At 39.4% G+C, this 22,874-nt stretch overlaps 1 protein-coding gene across 4 annotated transcripts in view; it reads right to left on the bottom strand.

The window, feature by feature from the left end:
* The window catches only part of NR3C2 (nuclear receptor subfamily 3 group C member 2), a 351,146-nt gene that overhangs the window by 35,197 nt on the left and 293,075 nt on the right, over window positions 1–22,874 (bottom strand). For 2 of the 4 annotated variants that reach the window (XM_075860365.1, XM_075860366.1), the window contains exons 5-7: window positions 15,298–15,648; window positions 13,427–13,571; window positions 3,881–4,011 (exon numbers count right to left, since the gene is read on the bottom strand). In XM_075860365.1, coding sequence (XP_075716480.1) covers window positions 3,881–4,011; window positions 13,427–13,571; window positions 15,298–15,648 — 627 coding nt within the window. The remainder of the gene's footprint in view (window positions 1–3,880; window positions 4,012–13,426; window positions 13,572–15,297; window positions 15,649–22,874) is intronic. The other 2 variants (XM_075860367.1, XM_075860368.1) reach the window with 1 other exon arrangement.

Genomic DNA, 22,874 nt, shown 5'->3' with positions numbered 1-22,874 from the left:
TATATGAAACACTGTATGGAAATGGTAGAAAGAAAATATATTGCCATTTGTGTTTCACGGTTTTTGACTAGAGAGAAAACTTAACAACAAATATGTCACCACTTACAATTCTGAGCAATGCTTACAGTACATACTGTGTAAGTTCAGGAAACGAGCACACAACATTTATTGCCATGTGTTTCAACTGAGTTTTACATTAACATGATGGAATTAATAAGGCTATTTCCCCCCATAATAAATATTAAGAGAAAGCATATTGTTGACTACTACATCTACACTCACATTTATACAGATCAATGTAATATAATGACATATGTATTAATATTTTACAATAATATTAATCTTAAATCTAAATTCATATAAATAACATCCTAAATCAGGAGTGGCTAGATGACTTCATGGGATGTATTTTATTTAGATTTTGGGAGGAGTGATCTGACACCTAATGTATTGGGCCGAGTAAGATCAGTGCATTTTTGTTTTATTTTTAAGACTTTTGGCAGACTTAATTTTCATACGCCAGCCATGGCTTTCTGCTCTGCTGAAGTAAGACGCAACAGATTTATTAAGAGGCGCATGCCTCCTAATAATTCGGTTGCATCATTCCGCTGGCCATGTGCCAAAATTCAGCCCCCCCCCCATCAGAAATGTAAAAAAAAAAAATGTATGCTAAACTCTGTGCTCCTAAGCTTCTCCCCATCGGTTTTTCTCGGTCTCCCTCAGCATGTTTCAGCTCATACAAGGTCTTGCCTTAGATGCAACGTAGCCCTCAGCGTCCGGAGTGCTGCTTCACATACAATGTTCTGACACTGCCCTGCGTCAATGCATTGTTGAGGGAGCATGAGGGGACCCGGAGGTGAGAAGCGGAGCAATGAGGGGAGTATACCTATTTTTTTAGTTCAGTTTTTTAATTTATTTTTTATTGGCTGATTGGTGGGATAGTCTGATCAAGAATAGTAATTTATGCCAGTAGAAAGTTTGGTAAATTCCCCCCTTTGTACCTATTTGAGTTTTCTCCGATCCCTGCAGTTAGTGCAGAAGTGTGGCTGTCAGTCACAGCCACACGCCCGTTGGGGATCAGGTGATGTACTTGTACGACATTGTGCGGGAATTACCTCCTTTGTGTTAAGTGGTTAAAACAAAAAGAGTAAAGGGGATTTTACACTGGGCGATTATAGGGCAGAACGCTCATTGCCTAGAATTGCTCTGTGTAAACAGGGCAGCGATCAGCAGATGAATGAGCAAACGCTCACCTGCTGATCGTATAGTTTTAAAAAAGTAAAATATTATAGTTGTCGGCAGCACATCTCCCTGTGTAAAGAAGGAGACGCGCTGTCGACATGATAATAATGTATGGGGATGAGCGATCGGAATAACGACCGCTCGTCCCGATCCATAGTTCCGTGTGACAGGAGCCAACGAGCGCCGACAATGATGGCCCCCCATCAGATGGCTCGTTGATCGGCGCTCGCGGCATCGGCCAGTGTAAAAGGGCCTTAAAGAGGCTCTGTCACCAGATTATAAGTGCCCTGTCTCCTACATAATCTGATCGGCGCTGTAATGTAGATAACAGTGGTTTTTATTTTGAAAAACGATACATTTTGAGCAAGTTATGAACAATTTTAGATTTATGCGAATTAATTTCTTAATAGACAACTGGGCGTTTTTTTTAAACTTTTTACCAACTGGGCGTTGTAAAGGGAAGTGTATGACGCTGACCAATCGGCGTCATACACTTCTCATCTTTCCAGCTCAGCTTCTTTCACTGCACACACAGCGTGATCTCGCTGTGAATGACAGCACAGCGTGATCTCGCGAGATCACGCTGTGTGTGCAGTGAAAGAAGCTAGGCTGGAAGAGGGTTGAAGAGTGGGAGAAGAGGGTTGCATTGACAATCCAACACAATGGGCAGCACTTTGAACACATTTTATAAGTGGTCAGAAACTTGTAAATAACTCATGAAAGAATAAAGTAACGGGAAAACCAAGCACACCATTGCTTTTCTTGTGAAATTCTCGATAAGTTTGATGGGTCACATGACCCTCTTCCCATTGAAAAAACTAAAGTTGGATACAAAATGGCCAACTTCAAAATGGCCTGCCATGGTCAACACCCAGCTTGAAAAGTTTCCCCCCTCCCATATACTAATGTGCCACAAACAGGAAGTTAATATCACCAACCATTCCCATTTTATTTAGGTGTATCCATATAAATGGCCCACCCTGTAGATTACAGCAGTGTTTTTTATTTAGAAAAACTATCATTTTTCACGGAGTTATGACCAATTTTAACTTTATGCTAATGAGTTTCTCAATGGACAGCTGGGCGTGTTTTACTATATGACCAAGTGGGCGTTGTGGAGAGAAGTGTATGACGCTGACCAATCAGCATCATACACTTCTCTCCATTCATTTACACTGCAGATAGCGATATAGCTATATCGCTATGTGCAGCCACATACACACACTATAACATTACTGCAGTGTCCTGACGATGAATAGACATTACCTCCAGCCAGGACGGGATGTGTATTCAGAATCCTGACCACTTCTGTAGCGTCTCGGTGATTTACAGCACAGCACAGTGAGAACTCGCTGTAAATGACAGGTTACGGGGTAATCTCACGAGACTACCTACGCCTGCTATGCTGTAACTCACAGAGAAGTGGTCAGGATTCTGAATACACATCACGTCCTGGCTGGAGGTAATGTATATTCATTGTCAGGACACTGCAGTAATGTTATAGTGTGTTTATGTGGCAGCACATAGCGATATAGCTATATCACTATCTGCTATGTAAATGAATGGAGAGAAGTGTACAACGCTGATTGGTCCACAACACCCACTTGGTCAAAAAGTAAAACACGCCCAGTTGTCCATTGAGAAACTCATTAGCATAAAGCTAAAATAGGTCAGAACACCGTCAAAAATGATCGTTTTTCTAAATAAGAAACACTGCTGTAATCTACATTACAGCGCCGATCATATTATGAACAAGATAGGGAATTTATAATCTGGTGTCAGAGCCTCTGTAATGAAACATTTCCATTGGTTGGAATAAATAACGTTGTTACCATAGAGACAAGATGCCAATAATTACGGTCACCAATGTCCCTTGTCAGCAATTTTGGGCAGATGCACCATGCATTTACGCCTAGCTTTAAGCTCAGCTGTACTGAAAACTCAAAAAATATTAAAACACTGTTAAATAACAGCTTACTTGTCCTATGTAATTTAGGCTGCCTTTAACTTTAGGAGATAGAACTTTAGGGTGAAAGAAAAATGCTACCGATTCCCAATCATTGTATGGATCAGTTCACACAGAAACCGCGTAGGAATCACAAAATGACCAATGTTGCCCCAATTTGATTTCAATGGGAGGCAGAGGTGTTTTCTTCCCCGGGTAGCATTTGACTGCACGCGGGAAAAAAATAAAATAAAAGAGGAGGGCCATGTATTTTCTTGCCGTGGTTTCTGCCTCTGACCTCCAATTGAAATCAATAGTAGGCAGAAAAAGGGGGCCTAAAGGTGCAGTCACACATGGCAGATTTTGTTGCAGACAAAATTTGTGTGACTGCACCCTAATACAGCACCAGTAGCTGGCTTGCCACCTTTTCAGAGCCAGTAGGGTATGTTCAGACGTAGTGGAAAGCAGTATGAAAATCTGCATGTGGTACGTGGAATACGTGGCAAAAATCAGGAAGAAATCTGAAACATATAGGGCATACTACAGATTTGAAAGTCTGCAGCATTTTTATGCCATGTCTGAATATCGTTTTGAGTAAGTGATCGCATTTCCCAATAGGCTGAATCAGACGTGTGCATGTGCGGAACACGAAATAGGTAACAATAGATAAGTATACATAGATAAAGTGTTTACCTGTGCTAAGTAGCAGCAAAACTTTCATGATTGTGTATTCTTCAAAGGTTAGCTGCAAACGGTTAAACTCCAGACTTATCTGCTGCATACTTTGGCACAGCTCATACATGGCAGAGTGGCGCATCCTATCTCTGCAAGAGAACCAAAAATACACAATCAGCCATACGTGTAATAGATCTGTACTGTCATTCACATTAAACTGAAATCATTTACCAAACCCACCAACCAAAAACATGAACACTGTAGTTTAAATAGGCACAAACAAGGTATAATAGGCCAGTGCAGCGAGCACCGATCAACGAGACAGTCACACGGAGCTATGGATGGGGACAAGCGGTCGTTACTCTGATCGCTCGTCCCCATGCAGTATCACAGTGTTTACACAGGGAGATGTGCTGCCGGGAATACTAATATTTTATTTTTTTAAAACAATACGATCAGCAGATGATCGAGCGTTTGCTCGTTCATCTGCTGATCGCTGCCCTGTTTACATAGGGCAATTATCGGCAATGAGCGTTATATGAACGTTTGTCTGCCCGATAATCGCCCGGTGTAAAACCCCCTTTAGCTAATCTGAAACCAGACCATGCAAAAGCTGCAACAGCAAATTAGATTAGATTTCAGAAATGCCTGTGTTTTAAGATATGGTTTTGGGAAGGAAGGTTGCAATAGAAGAGCTGAGAATCATGGAGTTGTACATCACGGTGAGTGTGGAGCTGTGGATATTGACCGTATTCACTGAAATGTAGTAGTGATCTAAACATCAGCTAATCTAGGATCTTTCATCATCCTGCAAGATTTACATGGGTTAATTTTTTTAAGTAGTTTAAAATAGTGCCAAAAACCCACCGATAAGGCACCATACCAGCCTGATGCATTATTGGAAGATGGCTACATATGACAGTGCTTCTATAGTGCATTTCAGAAAATCGCTTTATATCCTATGCTTTCTGCAGCGTTCTTAAATTCTTGTTGAGGAAAACTCCGTCACAAAATCCATATTGACCTCTAAAGGGATCAATGAATGAGCTTGTTTGGTTTCTGAAGCAGCAGAGGGCAGAGTACTTCAGCTACTTGACAGTAATAGATATCACCACAGACCACACAATTACCTTATAGAAATAAAGCCAGAGAGATAGTGTGTCAGAAAATGACTTTTCAATGCAGAAAATAGCTAGGTTACTTGGTACTGCCCTGCAGATACATCTTTTATTGCTTGTATGTGCTTACCTAGTGTTACATATACAGTTTATGGAAACATTGCTTTAGTTATTAGATAAATGCTTGGATCACAGAGGGATTCTCAAAGTTTTTATGTACGAAAAGAAACACAGAAACAAGGTATTTATTAGGGAAACAAAAAAAGTCACTTGTAATGTCTCATCAATGTAATGTATATGGTATTACATATTTCTTTATATAGTATTTAACAATGCTGGATTATGGAAGTATTGATGCTGTCAGGTGACATTTGTATCTCCATCTTTCTTTTGTCTCCCTTTATCTCGACTGAAAACTTTGATATCAGCCATAGACGTGTCAATTATTAATCCACATGATAATGAGACATCAGACATGTACAGAAACTGGTATGGTACCATTACTGAAAGATCACTGGAGAGGTTAAAGTGTAGCTAAACGTTTGACAAACTTCTGACAGGTCATAGTGACATGTCAGAAGTTTGGATTGGTGAGGGTCCGAGCACTGAGACCCCCACCAATCGCTAGATTGAAGCAGCTGAAGCGTTCGTGTGAGCGCTCAGCCGCTTCGTGTCTGTTCGGCTTTTTCCAGAAATAAATGTATCGTGTACGGACTCAATAGAAAGTCTATGAGCCCGTACTCCGATACATCGGCTTTCCGTAAAAAGACGATTAGACATGAAGCGGCTGAGCGCTCACACAAGTGTTTCAGCTGCTTCGTTATAGCGATTGGTGGGGGTCTCCGTGCTTGGACCCCCACAAATCCAAACTTCTGACATGTCACTGTGATATGTCAGAAGTTTGTCAAACCTTTAGCTACACTTTAATAATTATTCAAGTTCTTCCTGGTCTTTAGTCTATATTCCTACAGTTGTACTGTTTTCTAACAAGGCATGCTACAGGAAAAATAGGCGTATTAATAATAAGAACAATGCAAATGTAAAAAAAAGTTAAACAAAAATATTTAATTGAAAAAGAATCAGTATTGGTTGTAATGTAAATGTGTAAAGGATCTGCCAGGCACTACGTCTGGGTATACTCCCAGGATTAATCAGTCGACACCTGAGGCCAGACCTCTGAGACTGACACCTGCTCCCACCAATCAGGGTGGCAGGCTCAGGAGTGGGAGAGCCTATCGCGGCCTGGTCAGTCAGAGTTAGCTCCGCCCCCTGTCCATTTATACCTGCCGTTTTCTCTTCCTTCTTGCTTGTTATTCTTCTTGGATTCCTGGCCCCACTGCTGCCTTGCTCCAGCCTGCTTCTGCCGTGCTTCTGCCTTGCTTCAGTTCCGTTTATCCTGCGTTGCTCTGCCCCTGACTTGCTTCTGCTCCGTGCTCCCGTTTGTATACTCCACTACTTCCTGATCCTGACTGGCTCATTCACCGCTCCGTTTCCTCGCGGCGTTCCGTGGGCTACTGTATTCCCTTGCGTGTTCCCTGTTTGTCTCCCTTGCACTTAGACAGCGTAGGGACCGCCGCCAAGTTGTACCCCGTCGCCTAGGGCGGGTCGTTGCAAGTAGGCAGGGACAGGGCGGTGGGTAGATTAGGGCTCACTTGTTCCCTTCACCTCCTTCCTGCCATTACAAAATGTTTTTGATCACGTACAAATCTTTTTGTCTGTTTGTGTGTATGATTCCTTTACTCACAATTTATAATGCAGAAACGTAGGGACAGTAGTTCACAAACAACGGTCATTCCAACTTGGGTTAAAAATTCTGGTTCTGAAACTACAGTGGTTTTATGTATGAAAACCAGAGTATGCAAAAAGTGAGAAAACTTGGCCATGGTCTTCTTGCCTCCAACCCAGTTATGGTTAATTTCCCCAAATAAGTAATGTAAAAAAAAAAACAAACACCAAAATCTGTACTTTTACTTATTGCTATTAATCTATACCTATTATATGTGTATTCGAGAAGTAAAGTTTGAAGGATTTTAGTCCATGTGCTGCAGAAATCCATATCATACATCATTGCCTGGGAGCCAGCCCTATTGTCCGTCCACTGGAGTCATCAATTTATTGGAAAAGATGATCTACTGTAACTCTTTTTCTACAACTAAATCTATACCATAGTAACATACTAAGACCTCATGCACACGACCGTAGCCATGTGCACGGCCATGATTTTCGGGTCGGCCGGCCGCGGAGTCACCCGCGAGCCGCCCGCAAATTGCGGCCCGTCCATTATTTTCTATGAGCCTGGACCACGGTCATGTGCATGGGCCCATAGAAATGTATTGGGCTGCAATTCTCCCGTGGATTTTCAGGGGAATTGCGGCTGCAAAAGCACGTTCGTGTGCATGGGGCCTAAAACTTATACTAAAACTAGAATTTCTGTACATTAATGTATTTTGTAAATAAAAAGACGACGAATGCAAGCAGCAGGTACGCAATGTGTTGAATGAATCATCCCGTCTATGCCTTTAATCAAATGGTTTTCTTTGTGGAATTTTTATTCTTAAAGAGACTCTGTCACCAGATTCTCAAATCCTATCTCCTATTGCATGTGATCGGCGCTGCAATGTAGATAACAGTAAAGGTTTTTGTTTTTTTTTAAAAACGTTCATTTTTGGCCAAGTTATGAGCTATTTTATATATATGCAAATGAACTTTGAAATGGACAACTGGGCGTTTTTTTTCGTTATGTCCAACTGGGCGTGTATTGTGTTTTTAACTGGGCGTGTTTACGTGTATGACGCTGACCGATCAGTGACCAGTCAGCATCATACACTCCTCTCCATTCATTTACACAGCAGCGATGTGCAGCCACATAAACAGAGATTAACGTTAATCAAGTGCATCAAGTGCAACGTTAATCCCTTCTTTATGCATCATTTCCTCTGTCAGCAGATGCTAGTGTTGTTTGGTAAGATCGGTTGTTAAGAGTGAATTATTCTGCATGTTCTTGTTTTAAGCTCCTACATCAGTTCAGTAAAGTGTATGATCATAAGCCACAATGAAATGCATGCATTTCCAGATGTTTATGCAACATTCCTTGCACTTTGTGGGCATAAAGGAGCCTTAATACATGTGCCTACTTTATGGATTTGGCTGAAGCTGAACACTTATTACAGTACATGAACCTATGGTATAACTATTTATGCACATATGCTATGTTCACACTTGCGCTACGAGCCTCTGTCAGGGGATTCTTGAGTTCTTCTTTCCTTCTGATGGCAAAGTACAGTACAATATGAGGCACTATTCTTTTGACGGAAACCTTGATGAAACCCGACGAGCCTTATTATAAGCGTCATGGTATCCGTTATAAACAGAAACCATGACGCTAGTGTGAACAGAGCGACACATAAAAATCTACAGGGCTATGCTGCACCTCCATATGCCTCCGATTTTAAGAAGAACACACAGGGTTGTTTTCTGGTTTTTTTTGCTTTATATAGAGAAAAAAAAATTGTAGCATACTCCAATGTATAGTGCGTTACAGAGCCATTCTCCTAGAGGCATTGCTCATGGAGGCATCTTTAGGCTAAACAGGGAGTGCTTATAGCTTCAAGATACAGAACAGCAGAGACTCCGTTTGCCGCCATCCAGGCTACGTGCATGCGGCAATACAGTGGCACGTACAGGCTATGAGCAGCAGCAATACCGTGTGCATGGGCCAATACCTACATGTATCATTTGTTCTAGCAAAAAAGGTCAGTGTTGCTTTTTCTTTTTCCAGAAAAGATTTAAAAGGGAAAACAGCAAACTGATTGGTTGCTATTGGCAACACTTACACACTTTATAAGAATATGTTTTTTCCATGAGGCCCTTTGCCTTTCCTACTCATTCCATGCTTTACCATAATGCAGTATTAAAAATAAGGACTAATTGCCCAATTTAGAATCCCCGGTCCAGAGCTGGGGACCAGTAACCACCCCTCCCCTTGAAGGGCAGGAGCAGAAGTGCTGGTGGCACAAACCAATACAGATCACTAGCCCTTTTATTTTTTTCCTGAGGGACACCGCACAGGACTTAATTTTGACTTGGTGTCTTCCACTGTAAACTGTAATTTATAAATGTCAAGCAAGGGTCGATAGAATTAAAAAGCTGCAGAGATAGCAGTAACACCCGGGTCCTGGTGTCGGAAGGAGCCCAGAGGCCCCTGTGCCACATAATACATTAGTATTATAAAAGGTAAATGGAGTGGGGGGGGGGCTGTTACAGACTTTGTATTGGTGCCAAGGAGGTTCAAGTTAAGCCCTCTGATGCTAATAATTGTAAAATGCCACAATATGATAACATTTACAAGTTGGATTTCACAAAGTAATAGAAAAACTCAATCATGTGTGTGATAACTTAAAGGGGTTGTCCATTACTGGACAACGGATGACCTACCATATAGGTCATCAGTATATCATCGGTGCGGGTCCACCGGATAGGGCATCAGCACATATATCATCGGTGCTAGTCCAATACCCCGCACCGATCAGCCGCTCCGGTGGCCTGCGGGCACCGGATGTTATTGCCAATTGTGCGATGTACAGAGCTGGAAGCAGTTGGCTCCGTACATAGCATAGCGGCAGTGTTGCAGATTTGCAGCAATGCTCCTGTTCACTTGCGTAGGAGCAGTACTGCAGCTCGGCAGCTATTCCGTGGCCGGAGCCAACTGCTTCCGGCATGTACGTCTGTTGCCCAGAGGCAACCAGAGCTGCTTAACTGTGCGGGGTCCAGGTGTCGGACCCACACAGATCATGAGCGGATGATCTACCCGGTGGATAGGTCATCAGTTGTCCGGTAGGGGACAACCCCTTTAACTGTTAAATATGTTTTACTCTTATCAGGGTAACAGCATAATACCATGCAACCATTTAAGAAACCAATGCAAAACATAACACGCTTAAAGTCAAGATAGCATAAAAGACACGTCAAAGTCAGATAATTGATGTTAGAAACAATGAATTTCCAAATCAAGGAGTTATTAGACCTAAACAGGTAAGCAGACATAATGTTCACACTGAAAATAACACATCACTAACCGTACAGCTTGTTGTGTGAATTTATCCTGCTTACCGTTACTATAGAAATCAGAATACCAAGAAGAATTACAGGCTTTATAACTAAAAGGTCATTAAGAGGTAGCTGCAGTCTTACAGGACATTATGCAATACTAATCCCAAATTTCTGAGGCTGCAAACAAATCATCATCTGAAAACACAGGCAAGTAAATGGTGAATATCAAATTTGCTGTGGTTGAATGTTCGTCTGTCTGCAAGGTTAACATAGCTTGTATGTTTTGCTTTTTTATTAGCGGGGAGTCATCATTTTCTCTCTGTTAACTTGTTGTGACCTTTAGAGAATTAGCAATGTAAGGCTGATAGAAAACTGCCAGACATTATATAACCTACCAAAGGCTGTTGAATGACTTTTCATCTAGGCTCATTGACTAGATGGGTCGAGGCCCATTTGCTGGCTTTTTTTATGTTTTACATAAGTATATACCTTGATTGAATCACATCCTGGATGAGGGTTTTTTTAAATTTAATTTTGTCTGACACAATGCGGTAAATGCTTAATAAGTGTTCTCAATAGTTACAAAAACAGGATGAATATATGGAACATATTAAAAGGAATCACAAAACACATATGCAAGAAGACCCGAGAGAGTAACCTTACAATAAATAGAGAAAATTACCATATTAATTTACGTAGACAGGATGTCCCGTAGGGGGCACTGCAGCTGTGCCGTTTGCCCTATGGTAAAACAGCCTTGCTGAAGTCCCCTAGATGCTCACACAAGCTCTAAAATACTGCATACTTTGTTTTAAGAATGAAATTGAATAGATGATAATCCAAAAACTAAAATCTTACATTACTTGTAAAATATAAGCTCTACTAGCCCTCCCAACCCACAAAGCAGGACAATCGGACTTCACAGTATGAAAGCCTCGCACAAGGCAATTGCAGGTAGAGATTTGCAAAAAACTACTTTTAACTTTAACAGCTCTTTGCAATACAAAATATCAGAATACAACCAATATTAAAGCTAGGTAAATTCTTAGGCACAGGCATTACAGCAGAGCAGTTTCTAATCTGTACATGTATAGGAAGAAATAAAACGAATATTTCCCCTTAAAGAAAGGACAGTTCACCCGAGTTCATCTATCTAATGAATACACCATGTCTTATTTCCGCTCATTCTCGACAGACCCAATGACTCAATCTAGTGCAGTCAATTGCTTTGAATATAAGGAAGTTATTTTAGGAAGCCAAAACCACACTGAACCGGAGTGCTTACATATATCCATATGTCTATGATGATTATACCACATGTGATCTATGGTAATAGAGACGCTGACTAGTTAAAAAAACACAGAGCAAAGATTAAAGCGGAGGGGCAGCTTTTCTTTTAATTTTCGTCCATCAATTTGAAAGAGCAATAAAGCGATAGACCATTTATTTACAAAATATATCTCATGTAGTTAGTGGTCAAAACCATCTGTGAATAGCGAATTTTCTTTTTTTTATTATTACATAGAGCAGTATATATTGGAATAAAGAGAGACAATTGAGTAGGACAGGGGAATGTGCGCAATCGTTTCCATGATTTGTCAACCTGCAATGTGATCAGTGACTTTATTCATGGAAATAACTGCAGACGAGCAACGTCTACAAGTGAAATGAATTGTGACCATCTATCAGACAGAACTAATAGGTATCTAATATGATAACCACACTACAACAAATTTCAGTGTGAGTAAGCAGGATATTAAATTGTTATGACTTCAGTCTGTATATCATCTTATAAGTGATACTCTATCAATGCAGTTATAGCTATAGACTTGGCCGCTCATATATAAAGAATAATAATAATTCTAGGAACTGGGAGTCAAATAAGAAACAAACATGAAGGATCAGGAGAGTGGTTTATTTAGTACCAAATCTAACCATCCATCCAACGTAAACAGCTTGAGAAAGGGTCACTTTTTCACTTGGATCTATATGGAGTGCTGCCTAGTCCTTTTTGGATACGGTTTACTTAAAAAAGGACTGAGGTCGGGGTCCCTGAGGCGTGCACCCGCTTTTTTTTTATACAGTATAGTCCTGATCTCCTTTGGATTTCTTTTTATCTATCTATCTACTATACTGCGAATACACCACAATGTACTTAAATTCGTTGTATCCTAAGGCAATAGTCTTTTCACAGCTCTAGTAACTGAATGGGATTTAATACATACACGTTAACTTGTGGGAAAACCAATTTCAATCACGAGAGACTTTTTTTTCCCCCCTCTTCCTTACATGTTAAATATTTGTACTAAAGAGCATCCCACTCAAGGGAATGAGAAATGAAAATAGTGAATAAGCAATAAAAGTCTATGCTACTCGGATAAATGGAAAAATAAAAATCTGCATTGGAGAAATCTCAGCTCGGCAAGATTACTTTATACAGAAAAGAGCAAAATTAACTTGAATATATTGGTCTAAAAAGATAAATGCCTATCCACTCTTCTCAGGATTTTGAGATAATGAAAAAAGTGTTCTTAAGGACACATTTTCTGACTATTTTTGGAGGTGAGAGAAGGATGATGATTTAAAAAGCATCCTAGAAACAAGCATTCGGTCCTGACTGGGATGGCGCAGGAGAAGAAGCTGTGCTTGCCTATCAGTGTAGATATTAAAAGTCCCATATTTGCAACAGGTAGTTCCTGGAATAATAGCCACAATGGTATTTCCACTAATTTATAAAATGAATATTGGGCCAACATTTGTAAGTGGTTAAGATAAAAATTTTAAGGTGAAAAGCTTGGTGTATGCCCAATGAAATACACTTTACAGGATATGCCCAATAGGATATACTGGAAGAGGATTTTCATTTAAAAACTCAGAAAAGTAGAAGTTCATCTATGTTTTCAGGATAATGGAATAAAAAAATAAAAATAAAAAAAACTATATATATATATATATATATATATATATATATATATATATATATATATATATATATATATATTTATTATTATTATTATTACTACAGTAAATTTCTGTCCAGCATCACAAGCATTTAATTTGCAGGGAGATGTGACGAAGGTTGTGAAGTCCTGTGATGGTTTCCACAAACTATAATATTTGTCAATTATTGCTGTGTGTTTTTTTTATTTCCATGTTTAAACCATTACATTTATGGACTTATAGGCAATTTCAGCTTAAACTTTGAGCACCAGGTGGCAAACGAAGGGAATCGTATTGCAAAAAAATTTAAAACTGTAAACCTCAAGGATAATCTAAGTAGTAAGTATTTCTCTTCAGACATTGTGCTGCACCATGACTGCCCAAGACTGGCCTATATAACAAATAATATATATGAAATTTTAACAGCTCTTATTTGGGAAGTATTTATAATACTTACTCATTAAATACCAGGTCTGGAGCAAAATATAGGTATTGGCTGTTTGCATGTTTATACGATCTCCAGCTCAAGGCAAACGATGACAGGCACATCCAGGAGTACTGAATTAAAGTAATTTGGTCCTCGAGAGGCAGGTTTCTAAATCCTGAAGAAAAAACAATATCCACACAAATCAATAAATAATCAATAATAAATAAAAAACACAACAAAAACCTAAATAATCACACTGTACGTGAGACACATGACTAAAGTCGCAGAGAGTCATTTTCAGTTTTTATTCTACACACATCTTTTGTGGACATTGTGACATTTCTCAAAAAGCTGTTACTATAAGCACAGACTGAAGATATGTACAGTGAGCTGGCAAACTACACGAGAAGCAGCCCAACTATGCTTGGGATGAGGGCAAAGAGGTGTCATGAGTTATGGGAGTTTATGGTGAGGAAATAACCTGATCACATTTAGGGAACATCTACACCACAAACCCACTTTCAATCCAGGATGATTCTGCAACACAGATTTCACCCTACAACATTCATTGGGAGAAACCTGCAGCATGCTCATTTTCCAATTTTTCTCCATGGAACTACTGTCCCGTACTGAAAACATGATTACAGTACGGGACAGTTGTCCCGCAGCCATGCAAGGACTCCTAGCGTCGTACATAACTATGATGCTAGGAGCTCTGCTCCCTGCAGTGTGTTCGGTCCGGGACTTGCGGCCAAAATACGTTCCGTCCTTTACGGACGTAACATGCTCGTGTGAATCCAGCCTTATTCTCCGGAGGTGCAACAGTGGGGTTCATTCAGTGTCTCAAGTGACATCATACCACAGCCTAACATTCTAAATGTCTAATTAGGGGGCACTGAAAACCCTGGAGCCACCCGAGACCCTGATCCACCGTTTGTAAAATGTTGCTTTATATTAAAGGATCTAGCCACTGAAAATTTATACAACGGATTTGAACATGTTTTTAGACATTATTCAGTATTGAGGATTAAGAAGCCAATTGCTCTGAATAGGAGTCAACCAAGGACGAGTTTTATAAGGATGGTTGGAGAGGGACTATTTACAAAGATATCCTAAAACACCACACAATGGAAAAAAAGAAAGTTTGTTCCACAATGCTCAGCAATTCCAAGCAGTAATATTAAACATTCTCCTGTTGTGCAGGGAGAGATTTTATATAATGTCTCCCCAGTTCTACGGCGGTTAAATGTGGAAAATAGAGATGACTGCAGAGAACTAAAAGCTTTTCCCTGCTAGGGTCTCCGATAGCAAAGGGACACATTTCCTAAACACTTTATTATAAAACAGGTAAAGACATCTCTTTAAATACAAAGCTCAATAGAATTACATGGAATAATTTTATCAAAGTATAAAAAGTGTCAAAGGAAATAAGTTTTAAAGGGTTATTCCTAACTCAGACATTTATGGCATATCCACAGGATATGCCATAAAGGTTTATAAATGCGTGTACCAGCCGTGGGACCTGCACCTATCTCCAGAACGCAACCTGTGCTTTCCTATACATTGGGCCACTGAAAAAAAATTATATTGTGCGGTTTATAGATTTTATTACAGTGACCAATGGTCGATGTATGCCACAGTATGGCTATACAGTGGCATACATCTGTGGTATACGTCAGGGAATACTACCAACATATACCTCCGACATCTACATAAAGTTAATGTAAGTGGCCTTAGAACTAGGAAGATCAGAAGACCCTTGCACGAATTCCGTACAATCCAATGCTTGACTCATTACATGAAATGCTCTTGTACATATGTTTACTCTCGAGACATGACTAGGGATTTCAAAGAAGCAAGTCTGGTTGAAAGAAAAACAATTGTACACTTGGTTCATTTACCTGGAATTACTTTTGCCCATTTCACCACTTGTATCATCTGCTTTCCAGCCAAACGGTTGAGGCTGGACAAGAGGTGCTCAGCGGTGTCTGGCTGAGCACTGTCATATCCTGCATATACTATTTCAGGTTCAATGTTTTCAAGTATCACAGCTGCTGACAGGGAAAGTCCAGGGGATACAGCAGATATAATTGGAACGATAGTTGTGTTTGTAGAAACAGAGGACTCTTTTGAGGTGGATGTGAATGTAGGTTCTTGTTTTGGACTTTGTGGTGGAGGTTGTTGATGTGGTGGTGGCTGCTGGTGTTCTTCATGGACTCCTTTTAATTTCCCTAACTTTTTTGACTTTCGTGCTGAAAGGACAAAAACAAAATTAGAATGAGAATATGTAAAAAAAAAAAAGCATATGTATATGACCAACTGTAAATGATGCGACTATCTGATATCAAAACAGAAACTAGAGCTCTGTGAAATTATGTAGAAGAACGAGGGTATGTTTGATTACACTAGATTGTCTGCCTTGTGGCGATTTGAGGGAAAGGGTCATGATTTTTTTATTATTATTATTATTATATTGCTTAGAATATGATATCAAAAATTTTATTTATTTGTGTTCTCATTTTTTACTTTTTACTGTATTCATACTTTTACTTCTCTATGGGGGCTGCCATTTTTTTTTTCATCTCTGTAAGTGTCGATTAACGACACATACAGAGATGATATATGGCACATACAACCCCATAGAGAATGCGAACGGGAGCCGTTCCATTCTCAGAAGCGTGCGCCATCTGTGTGGAAACGGTGCATGCGCCGCTCCCACACAGGCCAAAACGAAGCTCGTTCGTAGAGCGATATGCGGCGCCATTTTCATGTGGACCGGAAGCCGCTGCCGGACAGTAAGATGACAACATCCGGCCGTGGGTTCCGCCCATATGTTCAACGAAGTGAAGGCGCAAGGAAGAGGTGCGTAGGCGGCAAGAACTTTTTAAGACCACCAGAGGCGGCGGCAGGAGCAGGTAATTTATGTTCGTGTATGATGTGCATAATATGTTCGTGTATGTTCATGTGTGATACGGTCTGCTGAGCCCTGTATCTAATACTCCTACCACTGTGCATTCGCTCAGAAAATGGCGGCACACAGTGTAAGAGGTTTGAAGACATTCAAACCCCTCCTTCTCCTGGCACTAGCCCATAGAAGGGAGGGGGGATTGTGTGAGGACACTGTGTGTCCACCTCAAATTTACAGCATAAATCAACGAGGTTGCTTTACCACAGTGAACGCGCTGCAATTTTTGGAACTGCTCCCTCTAGTGGCCAGCACGTGGAAATGTTATAAATTAGAATCTAATTTATAATTCTTCCTGACTTGTGAAAAAAGAAAAAAATTAAAACAATGTGTAACCACTTATATACTAATTGTTTAACAGAAGAAAAAAAATAAAAAAAGATTCTAGCGACACATTCCCTTTAAACTTAATTTTCAATTTTGGGAACTTTTAGTCCATTCAGTGGAGACATTACATACATAGTTCGTACGGTTGAAAAAAAGACACGTCCATCAAGTTCAACCAAGGGATGGGAAAAGGGAAGTATTTTGTTCTAGGAAATTATCTAAGCCTTTTTTAAAGCCATCTACTGTCCCTGCTGTGACCAGCTCCTGCGGTAGACTATTCCATAGATTCACAGTTCTCAAAGTAAAGAAGACTTGTCGCCGCTGCAGGTTGAACCATTTTTTTTTTTCCAGGCGGAGGGAGTGCCCCCTTGCTTATTTGAGGGGTTTTTACATGGAACAGGATGTCACCATATTTTTTGTATGTGCCATTAATAAATTTATATAAGTTAATCATGTCCCCCCCTTAGTCGTCTTTTTTTCAAGGCTAAATAGGTTTAATTCTTTTAATCTTTCCTCATAACTTAGATTCTCCATGCTCCTTATTAGTTTTGTTGTTCTTCTTTGTATTTTTTCCAACTACAGGGCATCCTTTCTATGAACTGGGGCCCAGAACTGAACTGCATACTCTAGATGAGGCCTCACTAATGCTTTGTAAAGTGGTAATATTATATCCCTGTCCCACGAGTCCATGCCTCTTAATACACGACAATATCTTGCTGGCCTTTGAAGCAGCTGATTGACATTGCATGCTGTTATTTAGTTTATGATTTACAGGTACACACAGATCCTTTTCAACAAGTGACTCCCCCAGTGTAGGTCACCCTAGGACATAGGATGCATGCAGGTTGTTCGTACCCAGGTGCATAACTTTATATTTATCTACATTAAACCTCATTTGCCAAGTGGACGCCCAAACACTCAGTTTGTTTAAATCCGCTTGCAATTCACGAACATCTTCTATAGACTGAACATTACTACATAGCTTGGTGTCATCTGCAAAAATAGAAATAGTGCTATTAAACCCATCCTCTAGATCATTAATAAAGAAGTTGAATAATAGTGATCCCAGCACGGAACCCTGGGGTACACCACTTATAACCGGGGACCATTCAGAGTAGGAATCATTGACCACAACTCTCTGGATACGGTCCTTGAGCCAATTCTCTGTCCAATTACAAACGATACTTTCTAAACCTATAGTCCTTAATTTACCCATTAGACGTCTATGAGGGACAGTGTCAAATGCCATTGCAAAGTCCAAAAACACTATATCCACAGCGGCCCCTCTGTCTAGGCCTCTGCTCACCTCTTCATAAAAAAAAAAAAAATCAGGTTGGTTTGACAGCTTTTGTGCATAGTAAAACCGTCCTGGCTGTTACTTCTAATACTATTTTTTGTCACATAATCCTGTATATAGTCCCTCATTAGCCCCTCAAACATTTTCCCCACAATGGATGTTGCGCTTACTGGTCTATAATTACCCGGGGAAGACCTAGAGCCCTTTTTGAAAATCGGCACCACATTTGCGCTGCGCCAGTCCCTTGGCACTATACCAGTCACTAGAGAATCTCTAAATATTATGAATAGGGGGACAGAAATAACTGAACTAAGCTCTTTAAGAACTCTAGGGTGTAACCCATCTGGTCCCGGGGCCTGGTGTACATTTATCTTATTTTATTTAGCTTGGACCATATCTACATTCATCCAATTCAGTAGATCAACTGATATATTAACAGCACTGGCAGCGGCTACATCAGCTGCTCTTTCTTCTGTTGTATATAAAGAGCTAAAGAACCCATTTAGTAACTCAGCCTTCTCTTGATCCCCTGTGACCAACTCCCCATTACCACTATCTAGGTATCCTACATGTTCAGACATTGGCTTTTTTTTACATTTATATACTTGAAGAATTTTTGGGGATTTGTTTTACTATCCTTAGCCACCTGCCTTTCATTTTGTATTTTTGCTAATTTTATTACATTTTTACAGATTTTATTACGCTCTTTATAATTTAAAAAGGCAACAGATGTACCCTCAGATTTGTATTTTTCAAATGCCGTTTTTTTGTCATGTATTGCCCTTTTTACAGAAGGTGTAAGCCATGTGGGGTTTAATTTTAGTTGTTTATACTAGTTACGTACATGAATAAATTTTGCACTCTAATTATCCAAAGTAGATTTGAAAAACTCCCATTTATCATTTGTACCATTATTTGACATTAGTTCTTCCCAGTCTATATCCTGAATTGCAGCCCTCATCCTGGGGAAATTGGCATACTTAAAATTAAGTGTTTTTGCCCTCCCAGCTTGTGTTTGTTTTTTACAGTATAGGTAAAATAACTATATTGTGATCACTGTTACCAAGGTTTTCACGAACATTGACATTCCCAACAAGCTCTGCATTATTAGAAATGACCAACAGAGCTTCACCTCTAGTCGGGTCTTCCACAAACTGGGCCATAAAATCTTCCTGCAACAGGTTGAGGAAATGTCTTCCCTTCGCACTTGAAGCCGAACCAGGACGCCAATTAACATCCCGGTAATTAAAATCTCCCATTATCAATACTGTACCCACCTGTGCAGCCCGATCCATCTGTTTATATAGCTGACCTTCCATCTAATCAGTTATATTGGGGGGTCTATAGATTACACCAAAAGTAATTCTTTCAGTGTTTACCTCCCTTTATAATTCCACCCACAAGGTTTCAAACTCATCACAGTATTCACCCACTATTGTCTCTTTCACACTCGCCTTCATATCACTTCTCACATACAGACATACAACACCGCCTTTCCTATATATCCTGTCTTTCCGAAACAGTGTGAAACCCTGTAGATTTACAGCCCAGTCATGTGAAGTGTAGCCATGTTTCAGTAACACCAACTATATCTATATTTTCTTCCAAAACCACAAGACATTTTCATAAAAATACACTTTTAGATTTGATATTCACATTCGTTGAAAAAGCCTTCAAATATAGAACTTAGCATGACTGGTTCATATTCGACGAATCTGATGACTACCACACAGTCTTTCTTAAAACTCCTACCATAGTATACATTTCTGGTCTAGAGGTCTTCATCTGATCATTCATTCATGTCAAATGATCACATTGGTGGAGTCCAAGACCTTAAACCTCTGCAGATTTCCAAAACTATAAAGTGCCCCAACCCCAGGAGAGAGGTTCACATGACTGAAAATGTGACAACACTCTACATAAAGGGCCATTCAAAGAAAAATCACTTTTCTTAGAATGTTTTGTCAGATTTCCAGTAACTAAAAACTCTGAGCAAAGCCGAAGGGTTTCCGTTCTTTCTGGAAATTGGTTCTGGTCAAGTTAACAGACTCCACAAATTTAATGTTCTGTCAGGCATCTATGACACAGCCGACAATATTAAAATAAAAATCAAACAATTAAAGTCCTGCTATCCTGATATAGATGTCTCCTAGACAAGTATAGACTTGCAATTTATTTTCTTATTTTAAATGTATCTTTTACACCGTAACTTCACACCTGAACAACTTTTCTTCAGTTTTTACAACTATGTTTAAATAGAAAAAATAATGACAGCTGCTTATCAATTATGCTTGAAACCTTTTTTTGTTCATGCCAATGCACAGTTAATACCCTTTGCTTGAAGACATTGGACCTATGGTAGGCTCTGGTTGTTTTTTTTAAAAATTTATTTTGTAAAAACAATAAAAAAGTAAACTTTAAAACTTGGGGGCATTATACTATAGTCTCTTATAACACAAGAGAACTTACAGTCTGAATTACGCACATGAGCAGAGCTATAACTTTTTTTTCTACTATCAACTGCCAGTAGAATGGGACCAGGAGATGGTGACAGGAGAAAAAAAAGCCCAAAAACAACTCTGTTCACATTGCCTACCACCTTGAATCGTACTAGTACATGGAGTGATAGAGCTCTGTGCATGTTTCCCACTGCTGGTTGAGGTGGAAATTGTTAATGTACAAAGTAATGACATTTTTTGCAAAGTTACATCATGATGCTACAATACCACATTATTACGAAAAATCTTGGCATATTTGTGACTAAAATAACAGATTATTACAAATCATGACGTCATAGCATCAGAACGTTACAATGCCCTGACATAAGTGGGAGGGCCGCCAATATTGGGAGGATAGACTCATTCTACTAGCTGCAATGTGTTAGTCTACACTCCCATATTGCAGAATTATGGGTTTTTGACGCAGGATCCACGCAAAAATCAGCACCACATTAATACGATCATGTGAATGTTTTTTCTAAAGGGAATGCTACGGGTTAATCTTCAGCAATTTTCTGGGTACGTCCACACAGTATAAACGCTGCAGAATTTGAGAAATACTGGTTTTCCATGCACAAATTCTGCAGCGTTTTTGCAAGAGAAATTGACAAATTGCACTTGTCAATTTGCACCGCAGGTCAATTTCCGCATTTGCTTCCTGCAAGTTTTTCGCTGCAGCGTGTGGTTGACATTTGAATAAATCTCATCCACTTTGTAGTTAGTGTAATACGATGCAGAATTTCCACGCAAAAATCCAGACGGAAATTCTGCCGTGTTTATGCGGTGTGTGGACGCACCTTTATTCTACATGCGCATGGTACAGAAATGTTCTAGGGAATGCTACCACAATGCTATCTGCTGTCTTAGGGATCTCCAACGTATCCATATCCAAATCACTTAAAAAAAAATCTTAAAAAGTAATAGAGTGGGAGGGGGGACAACCTAAAAACTGTTTGTTTTTTATTTCTTCAAAATTTTGCTAAAATGTAGAACCTAAAACTATATCAGAACCTCTGTCAAAAAATCAGAGCCCAAACAACACTAGAACACAGCGTAGAAAAAGGAATCAAAACCCAAAAAGGAGTGTCTGCAAATTTCTATTACTTGACGCCACATAAACATGTCACTTCGTATGGCATACATATTTGCTATTCAAATCTATAAAATCAGCAACCTTGCAAATAATTTTAAAAAGACGAATGAGAAGTTTAATAGCTATAAAATACACACACTATAGTATTGTGTAGATATAAGCGGTCCTCCATAGGGCTGCTTTAATTGGTTTGAGACTTTTGAATAAAAGCACATTAGTCGTCTACCTGGTAGGCAATCACAGACAATCATGTAAAACAGCTTCGTGGCATATTTCCATTTCTCCTGTGTGAACTGCTAGATCCGCAGTTCTTTTCTACTGTGTGATTCTAATAGATTCAAATGAGTGTTCTTTAAAATTTTACAAGAGCTAAACACTACGACTACAGTATTTAGCAAACAGCATTTCTACTGGTCACAAAACAGGATATTTCATGATAAACTTGTAAAAATTAGCGTAGAATATTAAGACAGCTGGCATGTAGCATTGGTTAGAGACTTGGTGCCTTCCACATTAGAGAAATTCAAAGCCAATAACTGTCTGGAAATATGCTGAATATTTATGCTGCAGAGCTGTCGCTCTTTTTTTTTTTTTTTTTTTAATTTTTAACCATTTTAAAGGCAAATCACTTTTGAAAATGCTCTTACTGCAATGTTCTAACTGTCACTGCCTATAATTGAATAAGTCAGTGCTGTTTATCCCCTTAACGACCAGCAACACTTATTCGTTTTTGTCTCTCGGCCTTTCAGCAGCCATAACTTTTTTATTTTTATCATGGACATGGCCCTATAAGGCCTTATTTAATTTGGGAGAAATTGTATTATTTTTTCTGCACAGTCTGGGGGTACAAATAAACTACTGTGTAATTCTTTTGGGGCGGCATGAATATACAAAAAAAGTGATTTTCTGTATTGTTTTTCTTTTTAATACTGCTTATATTTCACACGAAATAACCTGTTAAATTAATTATTTAGGTTATTACGGTCGTCTACATACATGTGTAGGTTTTTTGTTTTTATGTAACCTATGGGCAATAAAATATATTTTATACTAAATAATGACTGACTTTGTGGCCATTGTGATATTTTTTTGATCATTTATTTTTTTATTCCATGAAAAAAATAACTTTTTAACAACATTATTTTATATTATAATGTATTCAAATACTTCTGTTTCCTAACACATTACACTGTATCACTAGGAGACCGCCTGCTGTTCGGACAACATATAGAGTGCCCTAACCGCAGGTTTACAGAACAGACAGCCCAGGTGTGCTTTCTAGGTCCCGAAGGCTGACT

This window comes from Rhinoderma darwinii, chromosome 1 (assembly GCF_050947455.1).
Source record: "Rhinoderma darwinii isolate aRhiDar2 chromosome 1, aRhiDar2.hap1, whole genome shotgun sequence".
Classification (NCBI taxonomy): Eukaryota; Metazoa; Chordata; class Amphibia; order Anura; family Rhinodermatidae; genus Rhinoderma; species Rhinoderma darwinii.
This window is presented reverse-complemented; position numbering and strand designations above follow the sequence as displayed.